General features: G+C 43.9%; 1 protein-coding gene across 1 annotated transcript; it reads right to left on the bottom strand.

Annotated features, from left to right (window-relative positions):
* Positions 1 to 748: 748 nt before the first annotated feature.
* Positions 749 to 14,330, bottom strand: tmprss15 (transmembrane serine protease 15). The gene is made up of 28 exons (XM_065963361.1): positions 13,969 to 14,330; positions 13,765 to 13,884; positions 13,561 to 13,685; positions 12,764 to 12,831; positions 12,319 to 12,461; positions 12,140 to 12,190; positions 11,900 to 12,019; positions 11,708 to 11,804; positions 11,490 to 11,599; positions 11,192 to 11,332; positions 10,809 to 10,967; positions 10,569 to 10,674; positions 10,282 to 10,432; positions 10,070 to 10,211; positions 9,772 to 9,861; positions 9,562 to 9,687; positions 9,336 to 9,479; positions 8,999 to 9,109; positions 4,534 to 4,657; positions 4,310 to 4,402; positions 4,165 to 4,214; positions 3,443 to 3,514; positions 3,211 to 3,355; positions 2,890 to 3,071; positions 2,349 to 2,444; positions 2,117 to 2,256; positions 1,976 to 2,033; positions 749 to 1,883 (listed from the first exon to the last, which is right to left on the bottom strand). The coding sequence occupies exons 2-28, from the start codon at positions 13,874 to 13,876 to the stop codon at positions 1,777 to 1,779; spliced, it is 3,063 nt and encodes a 1,020-aa protein (XP_065819433.1). The 5' UTR covers positions 13,877 to 13,884; positions 13,969 to 14,330; the 3' UTR covers positions 749 to 1,776.
* Positions 14,331 to 14,372: the final 42 nt, after the last annotated feature.

Genomic DNA, 14,372 nt, shown 5'->3' with positions numbered 1-14,372 from the left:
GGTGTTAGGGTTTACTCAGTAGACGACATAGTCCAGAAACACTCTCTCTGGTATTGCTCCCTTGAAGGACAAACACACAGATTAGCTTGCTGCTCTCTCTTTATCATGAAACCTCGTCAACCTTCAGATACCTTCACGTCAAGAAACGAGTCAGCGTCCATTGACAGAGGGACGCCGTTCACCCCTCCTTTCTTCCTTCCTCCTTTTCCAAGTGGAAAGTCACACCACTACACTTAAATGGCCTTTTCTGTTTGTCGTTTTGCAGAACACTCTCGTTCCTCCCCTTGTTATCTGCACAGACCCTAACCTCATGAGGGTCCTTAAACAGTCCGTCTGTTTGGGTGACCTCATCATTCCAACCACAAACTCCTCCTCTGTCCTCTTTCTTTGACTTCCTTCACTAGACAAACTCTTCTTTTTATTTCTAGACCGTCTGGAGTCTTCCTTTCTCGCTCCGGCTCCATTGGGCCCACATCCTCTCTGAAGGTTCAGGTTTGAATCAGAACAGATCAGGTTGATTAACCCCCTCCCATGATGAAGGTTATTTTAACGCTCAGCATTCAAAACTTCATTTACACAACAAAAGAATCCCACGTCACCTTTAAAGAACACAGAGGTATCATTCATCAGAATCAAATGTTTTACCTTCAAAGATCTGAAGAACCAAACATAGTCCAATGTTCTCAGATTCATGAAGTGATGATGGAAATAAAGCTGACAGACAACGATTAGAAATAGTAACAGGCGGTTATTTCTCTGAGAAGTTTAACTGTGAGAAGATAAACCTCATGTTTTATTTACACATTATTATACATTTATTTTTTAGGGCTGTTAAAAGAGTAAATGTTTTAATCACATGTCTGAAATTCCATTATTTCACATTAACAAAAGGAAAACAGTTAGGCTTTTATTCTGAAGATCTGTCCTGTCTGAAGGCCCTGACACACCAAGGACTGACTCGAGCGATCGTAGATCTGGTTTTGTGGTGTGTTCAGCTCCGTCGGCCACGTCGGCCCCCATTGGCCTTTTTTTTAGCCGTCTGCATGGTTGGTGACAGGAGTACCTTTGATTGGCTATTCAGCTAAGCGAATCAGTGCATGAGAAGAAAAACGGAAGTGACCAAAGCAAGTAAAGACTTTTAATCAGACATTATTCTCCATTAAAAGTACCTCTATTACAAGTGTTGAGCTACACCAGTGAGGAAATGGCCTTCTCGTATCATAAAAACGGTTTATTTATCCGCGTTCCTCCTCTTCCTCTTCCAGTTTCCCCTTGTTGGAATGACGATTACAGACTACTGCCCCCTGCTGGCATGAAGAATTATTTCCTCTCACACATGCCACAAGCGGCCTTCGTCGCCACTATGTGGCAGGGCCTTTAAGATGAGACTTCTTTTCTTGCTGTGTGCTTTTATTTTGAAATAAAGTAAGGTCCTTCCTGTAGAGTGAAGGTTAGGACAGGAAGTTAAGCACAGAAACAGGAAGTGGTTAGGGATCCCAAAGTGAAGTCAAACAGCTCAAAGGAACAGTAACAAAGGTCAATGTGTGATGTCATAAGGTGGATATTACTTTGGACTCGTCAGCTGAGCTGTCTGAGAGTTTGTTAAAGTGAAATGAGACATTCAAAGATGCAGCAGTGGTCTTTTACATCACCGAGGACTACTATCTACGGGGAGCCTGAAGGGACAAACGTGAGGTTAATGTGATGAACTCGTTAATGCTGACAGTCCTGATTTATTTGTTTGTTTGTTAATTTGTTGATAACAGAGTTGAATTATCAGGAGAAGCGTCTGGTCTGAGCGATCCAGGAAGTGAAGGCGGAGACTCGTGCGTAGACTCCAGGTCTCTGAGGACGTCCACATCCAAAGCCAAATGATGTCACACCTACCAGAAGCCAATCAGAATGCATCATTTATTCTGTCCTCACACTCATCACACTGTTTCATACTGTGTGTGTGTGTGTATATTTGACTGACCAATCAGAGTCCAGTGTCCAGTGTCTTTCTGGCACATCAGAGGACCTCCAGAGTCACCCTGGAAACACATTAAACTTGATTTACTTTGAAGACAGCAACCGGTGGACGAAAGAGTCCAGGTGGGACCAGGTAAGGACTTACCTGGCAGGAGTCGACCCCTCCCTCGGGGAGTCCGGCACACAGCATGCTGGAGGTGATGGTGTACTCAGGTAACTGCACCTGACACTGAGCCTGAGCCACCAGAGGAACCTGAGCCTCCTGCAGAACGTCAGGGAGGGAACCTGACAGACAGACAGACCGATGAGGAGAGAGAGACAGCTGGGGAGAGACAGACAGCTGTGTGTGTGTGTGTGTGTGTGTGTGTGTTTCTTACCCCCCTCCTCCTCCTTCCCCCAGCCTGCTATGAAGCAGCGTGTTCCTGGTGAGAGGTCGTGGCCTCCAGGAGGTAAACAAAGTGGTTGAACTGAGTCTATAACAAAAGGTGAAAAAGTGATTTTAAATTTAATCGATTAATCGTTCACAGCTGAGACAATCTAACGTCACATGTTCGAGGATTTCAAATCACACACTGTATGCTGAGGACACAGTGATTAACACGAAAGAACACAAGGACACATTGAAGGACACAGTGAAGGACACAAGCACACAAGGACACAGTGATTAACACAAAGGACACAAGGACACAGTGAAGGACACAAGGATTAACACGAAGGACACAAGGACACATTGAAGGACACAAGGACAACGTGATTAACACGAAGGACACAAAGACATAAGTACACATTGAAGGACACAAGGACACAGTCATTAACACGAAGTACACAAGGACACATTGAAGGACATTAAGGACACAGTGATTAATAGGTAAGGACACACTGATGTCTGCAGTTATTGTTTTTAACGTATTTACTGACGGGTGAAGTTTATTGGCGTCTGCAGATGCATCATGGCGATGTCCGCCTGTTTGGTTTGTCGGTTGTACTCTCTGTTGATGACGATGCGATCGACTTGTCGAGTCTGAACGTCCAGGGAGCTGCTGTTACTCTGAGCGTGAAGACCAAAAACAGCCGACCAGGATGTCAGGTGGACGTTCTTCCTGTAGGACAAAAACACATAGTTCATTCGGGAGCAGAGACTTTCAAAATGTTGCATTAAACACCTGAAGGACAGCACAGGTGTGTGCTTTTAAGATTTTTTAAAGAGCTTAAATAAAATGTTTGTGTTTTCAGTCTCACCCGTAGACACAGTGTGCAGCCGTGAGAAGCCAGTCTCCACCAATCAGAGAGGCTCCACAAACATGACGCCCCTTCCACCACAGAGACACCATCCATGGCCACGCCCCCTTCAAAGCATTAGCCCCACCCACCACTCTGCCCCCACCTGACAGATAAGAATAAGCATAGCTGCACTGAAAAAAACCCAGTATCAGCCAAACAAGAAGATGTCAGACTCAAACTAATCTCAAACCTGCATCTGTTGTCTTCTCTGCTGATTTGTCCATCCCTCTCGAGTCATTTAAAACTTGACGAACGCCACACGCTGAAAAACACAGACACATATCGATCAATCATTCAATATGGAACTTTACACTTGTAAGAAATATTAAATTACACTTAAGAGCATAAATAGAACATCAGCTGGGTGAAAAACGTTAATTAAGTATGTAATTCTCAAAGTGTTTCTGAGTGTAGGTGTGAGTAGTTTTAACTTTCAGAGTTTATCAGTATAGGAGTGAGAAGTTTTAACGGTCAGAGTTTCTGAGTGTAGGTGTAGGTAGTTTTAACAGTCAGAGTTTATCAGTGTAGGTGTGAGTAGTTTTAACAGTCAGAGTTTATCAGTGTAGGTGTGATTAGTTTTAATTTTCAGAGTTTATCAGTATAGGTGTGAGTAGTTTTAACAGTCAGAGTTTCTGAGTGTAGGAGTGAGTAGCTTTAACGGGCAGTGTTTCTGAGTGTAGGTGTGAGTAGTTTTAACAGTCAGAGTTTATCAGTGTAGGTGTGAGTAGTTTTAACAGTCAGAGTTTATCAGTGTAGGTGTGAGTAGTTTTAACAGTCAGAGTTTATCAGTGTAGGTGTGAGTAGTTTTAACAGTCAGAGTTTATCAGTGTAGGTGTGAGTAGTTTTAACAGTCAGAGTTTATCAGCGTAGGTGTGAGTAGTTTTAACGGTCAGTGTTTATGAGTGCTCTCACGTTGGTTGTCGCAGGTTAAAGAAATCACTCTCTCACTGCTGCAGGTTTCACTGTAAACACAAAATGAGCAGAATTTGTCGTCAAAGATTCAGTTTGAGGCTCTGACGGTCTTTCTGTCTTTAACTCTGGTTCAGGTGTTCAGTACCTGACTTGGGTCTGCAGGGTTCCATTGATGATAGTGATGTTTGTAAACGGTGAATCTTCAGGTTGAGCCGGCAGCAGAGACGCCTCCCCTGACCTGTACAGAGACAAAACCACATAGGTGAGCACAGCTAAAGTACCTGTAGCCCAGGTACAGACAGGTGAACACAGACAGGTGAGTTACCTGTAGCCCAGGTACAGACAGGTGAACACAGACAGGTGAGTTACCTGTAGCCCAGGTACTGACAGGTGAACACAGACAGGTGAGAGTTCCAGCTGTCGGCACAAACGGTGAGCAGAGAGGAAAGAAGTTGAAACTGGAGAGGACTGGAACTGTTCATCTGTAACACAACTTAGACACACACAAACACACACCTGTTAAACACCTAGCCGAGGTTATTTGAATATTTTACAGTGTTGAGCTAATGTGTGTGTATCAGAGAGAATTGTAGGTGTGGTATAAAAAATGACTGATTGATGAATTGGTTGACGACCCTTTACATGGTGTACCTAGGTTTGCCACCTCCCAAGCAGAAAAATAAAGGACACCCCGCAGCAGGGTGAAACTCAGTAGGGGCCTGACCACCACTGGCCCAACGGTGGGGTGGGGCACCAGTTGTGGTGAATCATGATTTAAAACGTGGTTTTAATGAAGTAAGAGTCATACTTAAAGTTTTAAGTAAAGTGCTTTATTAACACTTTTTTTCAGAAATAATTTACAGGCGCAAAACTTCAGTGTAAAGGCAGATACAGTAATGTATGCACCTAACAGGACTTCAGCAGATGCTTACAGTCATTGAGGTGACTGTATAAATCGGTATAGACTGTATAAATAGGCTAGGCCTATTTAATTTACAACTTAACTTAACAAATAAAGTTATTAAAGAGCCCATATTCTGCCCTTTTTGGGGTTCGTATATTTAATCTATGTACCTACTTTTGTACGTTCACAATAGCTAAAGTCTGAAAAAAGTGTCTGTTTTCATGGACTGCTCCTCCTTGCTCCCTCTACGCTCTGAGTCCGTCAGCTACACTCTGTTGAGCCCACACTGCAGAGCCCCACTTGGGCCAAGTCTGCTCTGATTAGTCTACCGATCCGCTCTGTCGTTATTGGTCAGTTGCTCAGCACGGTTCTCGGAAATGTCCCGCCTCTTTTACCATATTGGGAATGCAGCCACTGGGTGCATCCGAATTGTCCCTCCTATCTCCTTTCACTATCCACTTTACCTTAACCCCGGAAGCAGTTAAGTGGCGGCCATGATAAGAGCCGTTCGAATTCTCTAAAAGTTAAGGAAAGGTGGGTCAATGCTTCCTTTATAACCTCCTTTAGCATAGGATACACTGGACCATCCTTTATGAAAGGAGATGAGATTTGACGTTCCACAATTCCTTGCGGCCGCAACATTTAAAGCGAGTCGCGCATCCGACCGTTCACGAACATTAACGATGATCGTAAAGTGACACAGATCATGTAAGAGATAAAAGATAAGAGACATTTTTATCAGATGGTGTTTTATTCAATTCAGAATGTTTTGTGCATTTCTTCAGTTGTACCTTCTTGTCTTGCATACATGTAACAATTAATTTCATATTTATGTTGATATTGATTTCTGAGTGGACAGGAAGGTGATGGTTTCACTTTTGTTACTTGTAGCCTGGTGGTCTATATTTCTTTTATTTCAATCCCAACCTCGTGGTAATTAGGATTATTTCACCGGTAAGAAGGCACAGAAAGAGATTTTTAGATTCGTTTTTTGTAGTCCATTTTCGGAACATTGTAGTTTCAACACGGCAGACCCACGTCATTAACCTCCGCCGGCCCGTCGAATTTAATGACATCGCTTAGTGGAAAATGTGGTCGGATTGTCAGAGCAACGAGATCGCCTTTCCCTAAGTCCTTTATGAATTCTCCTAACATCTCTCCTAGACATCATGACGTTTTCGCGGGGTTAAGGTAAAGTGGATAGTGAAAGGAGATAGGAGGGACAATTCGAATGCAGCCACTGTCTCCGTCTGAGAGGAGCATAAACATTAGCACCTTAGCACTACTGTGCTACCGCAGGCTACGGCATATCGTGGGCGTGCTACAGAAGTTAACAGGCGTGCATCATGAGCTGCTGGGCTTGCCACAACGAGCCAATGGGCTTAGATCACCGATCTCACACTGACAATGATGTCGGACTGACAAATTTCTATCGAGGGTGGCTAGAACCGAGCGTTACATGCAGCTAATGCTACAGCTAACAGGAGGACGTAGGAGAAGCTGTGTTTCCGCAGACTTTGAATTTTTGCACATAGATGTGCCTAAACATGCACAGGACACTTGGAAAACACACTAAAGAGCATATAAAACCAGAAAAAGCATAATATGGGACCTTTAACATAACATTAATTCATTAACGACACATGAAGCAAAGACCGTGCACGGTCCGCCACGTGCATGTTGTGGTTGGTGTGCGTCTTTGTGTGTCATGTACCCAACAGCTGTGCTGAAGCATGCTACATGCTATATATCGCTGGAAATGTTTTTTTGCTGTTCTTCCATAAATATAAACCATTTTAAGATTCAACCACCACAGCAACCACAATATAATCATCTATTAGACCAACAACAAACAAACAAACAATTATAGAAGTTGTAGTATAAATCTCTGATGATAATATCCCAATAAAAACGGTGCTGCTTTATCAGCAAGTGTCCACATTAATTAGATCCAGTGAAAAAAGTAATCCAAACACATGATTACATCCATAAAATTCCACAAGTTGCTGTAATATAATTTCATATATGTCACATCACTTCACAATATTCCACGGTATTATCTGTAATGCTTCACATATACGAGCGAAAATATGCTATTGTGATGTAGCAAAATGGAGGCTGAAGTCTGACCTTTCGAATGATACCTCATTTAGCCAATAACAACTTTCCATTCAGTGCCTAGCCCCCTCAATAGCCAATGTGTGCCGGAATCAATGAGCGGTACATAGGTATACAGCCCCAGCCAATTACAAGCGATTATGTAAATTATTGACCTGTCTTGTAGCCAATAAAATTACAAAAAAGATGATATTGTCATGATTTGGTCTTATTTAGTTTTGTATTTCAGTGTTTCTTTATGTTCTAGTGTGTTTTGTTTCATTCTTGAGTTCTGTGTGTCTTGAGTGTTTTATGATTTAGTTTGTAGTTGTCCTCAGTGTTTCTTGTATTGTATTCCTGCCTCTCTGTGTTTCCCTCCATGTTGATTGCCCTGATTGTCTTCACCTGTGTCTGATTACCCTGTGTCTATTTAGTCTCTGTGTTTCTTCCCCTCTGGGTCAGTTAATTCTGTTACAGAACGAGAAAACTAAGAGGAGGACCCAGATGCAGAATTAACTAAAACGATTTATTCTTTAAACAAAAACATACTTTCAAAATCCAACATGAAAAAACAAGGATCCACGAGGAAGCACAAGGAGACACTATTAAACTGACGACTGACATACGAAAATGACCTGACCCAGAAGGGAAGAAACACACGGGCCGTATCCGAATTGCCAAGTACATACTCAATCTTTCAGTATGCAGTAGGCAGTATGTACTATCCGTGCTGCATACTGTTAGTACCTACTATTCAGTATGTGTGCACAGTGGGCAGATATTTGTTCCTACTTCTTCTGATACACTCAGTATGGAAGTGACGTCATTTACGTTTCCCGAACCTGCCGCATTCACCCGTTTTTTTTCCGTTTTTTTGTTTAGCTTTATTCAAGAAGAGTAATGCACATACAGTCAGGTAAACAAAAAACAATATCACAATGTAAATCAAGTAAAAGACAAGTTAAATAACTAAATAACATACAGTACATAAAGGAAAGTACAAATGAAAGACAGTAATATACAGAATATAAAATAAACCAATAAAGACGCATTTAAATAGTGAAATCATTATTTAAATAGAGGGGGAAAGGTTTTATAATAATGCAGACATTTGTTATATTGTCTGTTGTTAATTAAAAGTAGTGATTTCAGTCGGGACTTTAAATTAAGATGAGAAATTGATTAAATTAATCCACGCTCGTTTGTTTTGATTTGGAGGCGAACGTGACGTGACGATTTTCGTTTATTTTCGCACAGCATTGTGGGGGGTAAAATACAATTCATTTCCTGAAAGCACGCATCCGATCCATACTGCATAAAACCTGGAAGTTAGTATCCATACTGAAATGTTCAATATACTGAGATGGACCCAAAAAATGCATACTGAATGACCATGAAAGTTCAGTATACTGAAACTCCATACTGAATAGTACGTACTGCCTACTGAACTGTGACAATTCGGAAAGGGCCACGGTGCGGGTATCAGAGGCAGCCATGTTTCCTTTTGACTCCTATGACTTCCTCTCACCCAATCACTAAAGAGCTCTCATTGCTCATTCCAAAAAAGAACCAAACAAATCAACGGACACTCTGAGGAGGCGGGAACTAGCCGGCTGAATGCGGGCGGAATGATGCTGAGTTCAAGGCATCTTGGAAATATGGGACAAACAGCATCCCGTATTGATTCAAAACGGAACGCAATATCAAAGTGTAAAATATTCCGTATGTTACAGGACCGGTGGCAACCCTACGTACCATACATCCTATGACAGAGTTTTCCTTTAAGTTTAATTGACGACATTGAATTGATGAATCGATTATTAATCATCTCACCACACTCAGACTCGTCGGAGGCGTCAGGACAGTCGACCACGCCGTCACACTGACTGTTACCATGGATACAACTTCCTGTCAGACACTGGAACTGACCATCTGCACATGGGGCTGTTCACACGCAAATAAATAATCATGAATCAAACGCACGCACGCACACACACACACACACACACACACACACACACACACACACACACACACACACACACACACACACACACACACACACACACACACACACACACACACACACACACACACACACACACACACACACACACACACACAAATGATCATTTTAACTGTCTATTCTGACCTCTGACCCTGCACTGACCTGGTGACCCAAGGTTTACCCCTGAGGTAAAGTTGGCATTGAACCCGCGGCGGTAACCCGAGCTGTCCGTGAAGAACCAGACTGTCATCTGATTGGATGTTGAGAACAAATCGTGGGCGGGGCCACTGCTACCTGTGAGGACAGCTAGAAAACAAAATAAGTTAAACCTGATGCAGAATAAAAATGCATCCAGGTGAAAAGGATTATGGGTAGAACAGCTCCCTACCCACTAAGGTGGAGTTAGGCCCCGCCCCGTCACGCACCTCAACGACGTCATAGCTAGCTTCAATTTCAAAGTCCAGGAAGTGAAGCTGGATGTTGTGACCCTCGGTGGTGTGGAGGGTCCACAGACCTGCAGAAGCAGAGCATCATGGGTAAATATGGTGACCTGTTTATCCCACAGCTAACACGTGAGGTTCAAACGTCTCGGACTCACAGTGGGCCTCATGCCCATAGGATTGTGGGTAATTTGGTGAGCTGAAGGTTGAGTTTGGCTCCCAGAGGTCAAATGGTCCTCCACAGTCAGCTGGACCAATCAGATCAGAGGGCAGAGTTAGATTCACAATTTGTGCCAATATGCAACAACGTTCTCAATGTGTTATCTGGTGTATGTGGCGTGCTCCGTGTGGCGTGCTCCGTGTGTTACCTGGGGTATGTTGTGTGCTCCATGTGGCGTGCTCCGTGTGTTATCTGGTGTATGTGGCGTGCTCCGTGTGGCGTGCTCCGTGTGTTACCTGGTATTGGGGGCGGGGTTGTTGGAGGTGGTACATTGGTTGGTTCAGGGGGGGCGGGGTCACATGGTTTCATGGTCAGTGTGATGTCATCCAGAGCGATGTCGTTCATCATCCCGCCCTTTTTCAACGCTTCAAACACCACCTGCAGTCCGGAGGATCACATGATGTCAATCAGACCACTCAGTCATCTGACTTCCTGTGATGTCACTCACCGTTGTCTCTGTGGTCAGGTTGAGGGTCACCTGGCCGTAGTGCCAGTTGTCGCCATAGTTACCATCTTTCTGGAACGCAGTTGTAACATCAGCAGATGGTTGGAGGAGCAGGACTCTGAGGCGGTGGACATCTTTTCCAAACATGTGATACCTGACACCAGAGGGCGGGGCTTATTGTTGTTGTTTATTCTTTATTTATATATATGTATATATATATATATATATATATATATATATATATATATATATATATATATATATATGTTTGTTTATTTTCTGTTGTTTACCAAAAGCTCAGACACATGGGCAGCGTGGGCGGAGTCAGAGGGAGGCTCTGGATCCTGAACCTCTTCAGCCATTGGCCGGGACTTGGAGGAGTGACGATGTAGAAACCTGTCAGTCACACAAACCGACCAATCATAGAGTAGTCCTCACACTGAATCTGTCCCGCTGCTGACGGTGGTTTAATACACACATCACATGTTATCTGTATAATATATAATGAGGCTGAGGACAGGTGAACTCACCTGAGCTGTTGCCCAGCGTGTGGTCTACACTGGGGCCGCTCAGAGGAGGAAATGTGGCGCCGTAGGTTCGAATCCAGTCTCCATCATCATCTTCATCATCAGCCTGCTGCCTCCAGAAACACATGCCCTGCTCAAAGGTACAGTTGAGCTTCTGCTGCTCTGAACACACACACACACACACACACACACACACACACACACACACACACACACACACACACACACACACACACACACACACACACACACACACACACACACACACACACACACACACACACAAACACACACACACACACACACACACACACACACCGTAAAGAGAAGTGTCATCTCGTGGCGTTCCGTGGCGTTCCGTGGCGTTCCGTGGCGTTCTGTGTTACCTGGTAGTTTGGAGATGTTGACTGCGTTGTAGGTGGCGTTGAACCTGGACAGACTGTCGACATCATCAGAAATAAACTCCACAGTTGATTGGTTGGTCAGCAGCCACACAGTGCCTGGGAGGGCGGAGCCTGAGAGCCTGGCTACATGTTAACATGAAACATGAGTTAAAGAGAGACTATTAAAGTGTGTGTGTGTGTGTGTGTGTGTGTGTGTGTGTGTGTGTGTGTGTGTGTGTGTGTGTGTGTGTGTGTGTGTGTGTGTGTGTGTGTGTGTGTGTGTGTGTGTGTGTGTGTGTACCTGTCAGGTGTTTTCCTGTTCCCACTCCTTCATACAGTCTCAGAGAGTCGATGTCTTCGGTCATGTCAAACTGCAGGAAGTTGATCTGAACAGAAAGTCCTCGGTCAACTCTGAAAAAAAACATTAACTTCAAAATACAATGATTTATTACTGTATCAGTGCGAGTGTGTGTGTGTGTGTGTGTGTGTGTGTGTGTGTGTGTGTGTGTGTGTGTGTACCTGATGATCCAGCGACAGAAGCGTTTCTGGTTCGTCTCCGTTGAACTGATGGTTCCACTCTGACCTCTCAGCATGAATTGTCCGTCACACCTGGTCGCTATGGAGACAAGAGTGATGACATCAGAGGAAGTGTAATTATTGAGTTAAAGGGATCATTTCATGCATGTTTCAGTATCAATGATCATCTCTGACCGCACAGAGCGTGCTCTTCATCAGAGGCGTCAGGACAGTCGTTGACTCCGTCACACAGACGTTTAATCAACACACACAGCGATCGATCAGCACAGGTAGTCTGATCAGGAGGACACGTCGCTATGGAAACAAAGACACAGCTCAATAAAACAATAATCAATCAGATCAGAGTTTAGGGATCAATACTTCAGTTTACAGCAGGAGATTCAACATGACGACCATGATGATGGAGGCACACACCTGGTGGAGGTTTGATACTGGGCGGGGTCTCCGTCGACTCGTCTGATTTTTCTATATATTTAAAAAAAACTTTAGTTTTTAATAATGACCTCTCAGTGACTTCACAGTGATCTCTCAGTAACATCATGGTGACCTCACAGTGACCTCACGGTGACATCACTGTGACATCACACTCTCACCAGTTATCTTGATGCTGTTTCGGTCAATAAGCAATCCTGTGGCCCCAAGCTCCTGAAGCCCAGCCCCCAGCTGTTGCTCCGCCTCCTTTGCATTGATCAGCTGACTGAACCAGAGATCAAAGGTAACCACCACACTGCCCCGACTGAGGACACACACACACACACACACACACACACACACACACACACACACACACACACACACACACACACACACACACACACACACACACACACACACACACACACACACACACACACACACACACACACACACACACACACACACACACACACACACACACACACACACACACACACACACACACACACACACACACACACACACACACACACACACACACACACTCTCAATACATTGATCCAAATTATAACTGACCGGATCAATAAATAAATAAACAATAGATAGATAATCAGATCTGACCTGAAGTTTAAAACGTGACAGGAACTGAAGACACCTCGAAGCTCAGATACACTGAATGCATCAGAGACCTTTCAACCAATCAAAAGACAGGCTGTTATCATGTGATTCCACAGACATACTGTGAGGTCATTGAAACTGTAGTGTGTAGCTTGTAGTGTGTACTCTGTAGTGTGCAGTCTGTTGTGTACTCTGTAGTGTGTACTGTGTAGTGTGTAGTCTGCAGTGTGTAGTCTGTAGTGTGTACTCTGTAGTGGTTACTCTGCAGTGTGTACTCTGTAGTGTGTAGTCTGCAGTTTACTCTGTAGTGTGTAGTGTGTAGTCTGCAGTGTGTACTCTGTAGTGGTTACTCTGCAGTGTGTACTCTGTAGTGTGTAGTCTGCAGTGTGTACTCTGTAGTGGTTACTCTGCAGTGTGTACTCTGTAGTGTACTCTGTAGTCTGTAGTCCACAGTGTACTCTGTAGCGTGTAGTCTGCTGTGTGTACTCTGCAGTGTGTAGTTTGCAGTGTGCAGTCTGTAGTGTGTAGTCTGCAGTGTGTACTCTGTAGTGGTTACTCTGCAGTGTGTACTCTGTAGTGGTTACTCTGCAGTGTGTACTCTGTAGTGTACTCTGTAGTCTGTAGTCTGTAGTGTGTAGTCCACAGTGTACTCTGTAGTGTGTAGTCTGCTGTGTGTACTCTGCAGTGTGTAGTTTGCAGTGTGCAGTCTGTAGTGTGTAGTCTGCAGTGTGTATTTTCATAATAAAAGCTGTTGTCGGAGGTTAAATCAAGCTTTTCCTTTCTAAACAAAGTGAACTGACCAAGTGTTGTATGTCGTAGGCGAGGGATTTAAAGAGCAGACTGCTGGAGTTTCGGAGCTCTTCAGAGAAAGTGGCTCCGTCTGTAACCACCATCCGACCGCTCAGTACCGCCGGCTCAACAGCACCTCAACACAGCAACAACACAAAGATCAATAACTTGTGCTGACACCTGATCAGGTGATCAAACACAGACTGTATGTTTACCTTCAGGCTGCAGGCTGAGCCATGAAACCACGATCAGACCGACACAGCAGAGAAGAAGCAGAGATGACACGACGGCAAGAAAGAACTCGAGAGATGACAGACGGCGCTTCATACCGATAGCTGAGACATCAAATCCAAATATCAACAATTGTTATTACAATTTGAAAATAAGGTGTCACATCCTGTCATCAGTGACTGACTCACCTGTGTGGAGAGTTGACCTACTGCAGACTTCAGGTGTTCTGTGTGTTTGACTGTGTGTCGTCTGAATATGATCCCCGATTGGCTTTTATTGAGCTGAAAATGACTAATGGCTCATTATCGATACAGCAGCTAATAAATCATTAAAATGTTTGTGACCTACGACCTGCTGACTCACTGTTCAGGTGAGAAAACAACCTGCTGTGTCCACGAACGCCTCAGGCGTCTTTAGTAAGGTATAAATATATTTGATCCTGTTGATTGATTCATCACAACATTCTGATTTAAAAGTTAAATCATGTCTGTGATCTTTAAAGACTGAAAGTCTAAAACTTAACCCTGCACCTGTCAATCAAACATTCTCCAGATCACGTCTCACCTGTTCGTTTAATGTTGTTTATCTCACA

Source organism: Labrus bergylta, chromosome 14, assembly GCF_963930695.1.
Source record: "Labrus bergylta chromosome 14, fLabBer1.1, whole genome shotgun sequence".
NCBI lineage: Eukaryota > Metazoa > Chordata > Actinopteri > Labriformes > Labridae > Labrus > Labrus bergylta.
The sequence above is the reverse complement of the archived record's forward strand: the minus strand, read 5'-3'. Positions and strand labels throughout refer to the sequence as shown.

Coding starts and splice junctions, on each gene's coding strand:
- tmprss15 (XM_065963361.1), bottom strand. CDS start 13,876: ATGAAGCGCCGTCTGTCATCTCTCGAGTTCTTTCTTGCCGTCGTGTCA. Junction 9,862..10,069: donor AACCCCGCCCCCAATACCAG/GTAACACACGGA, acceptor TGATTGGTCCAG/CTGACTGTGGAGGACCATTT. Junction 2,257..2,348: donor GGGGAAGGAGGAGGAGGGGG/GTAAGAAACACA, acceptor TCTGTCTGTCAG/GTTCCCTCCCTGACGTTCTG.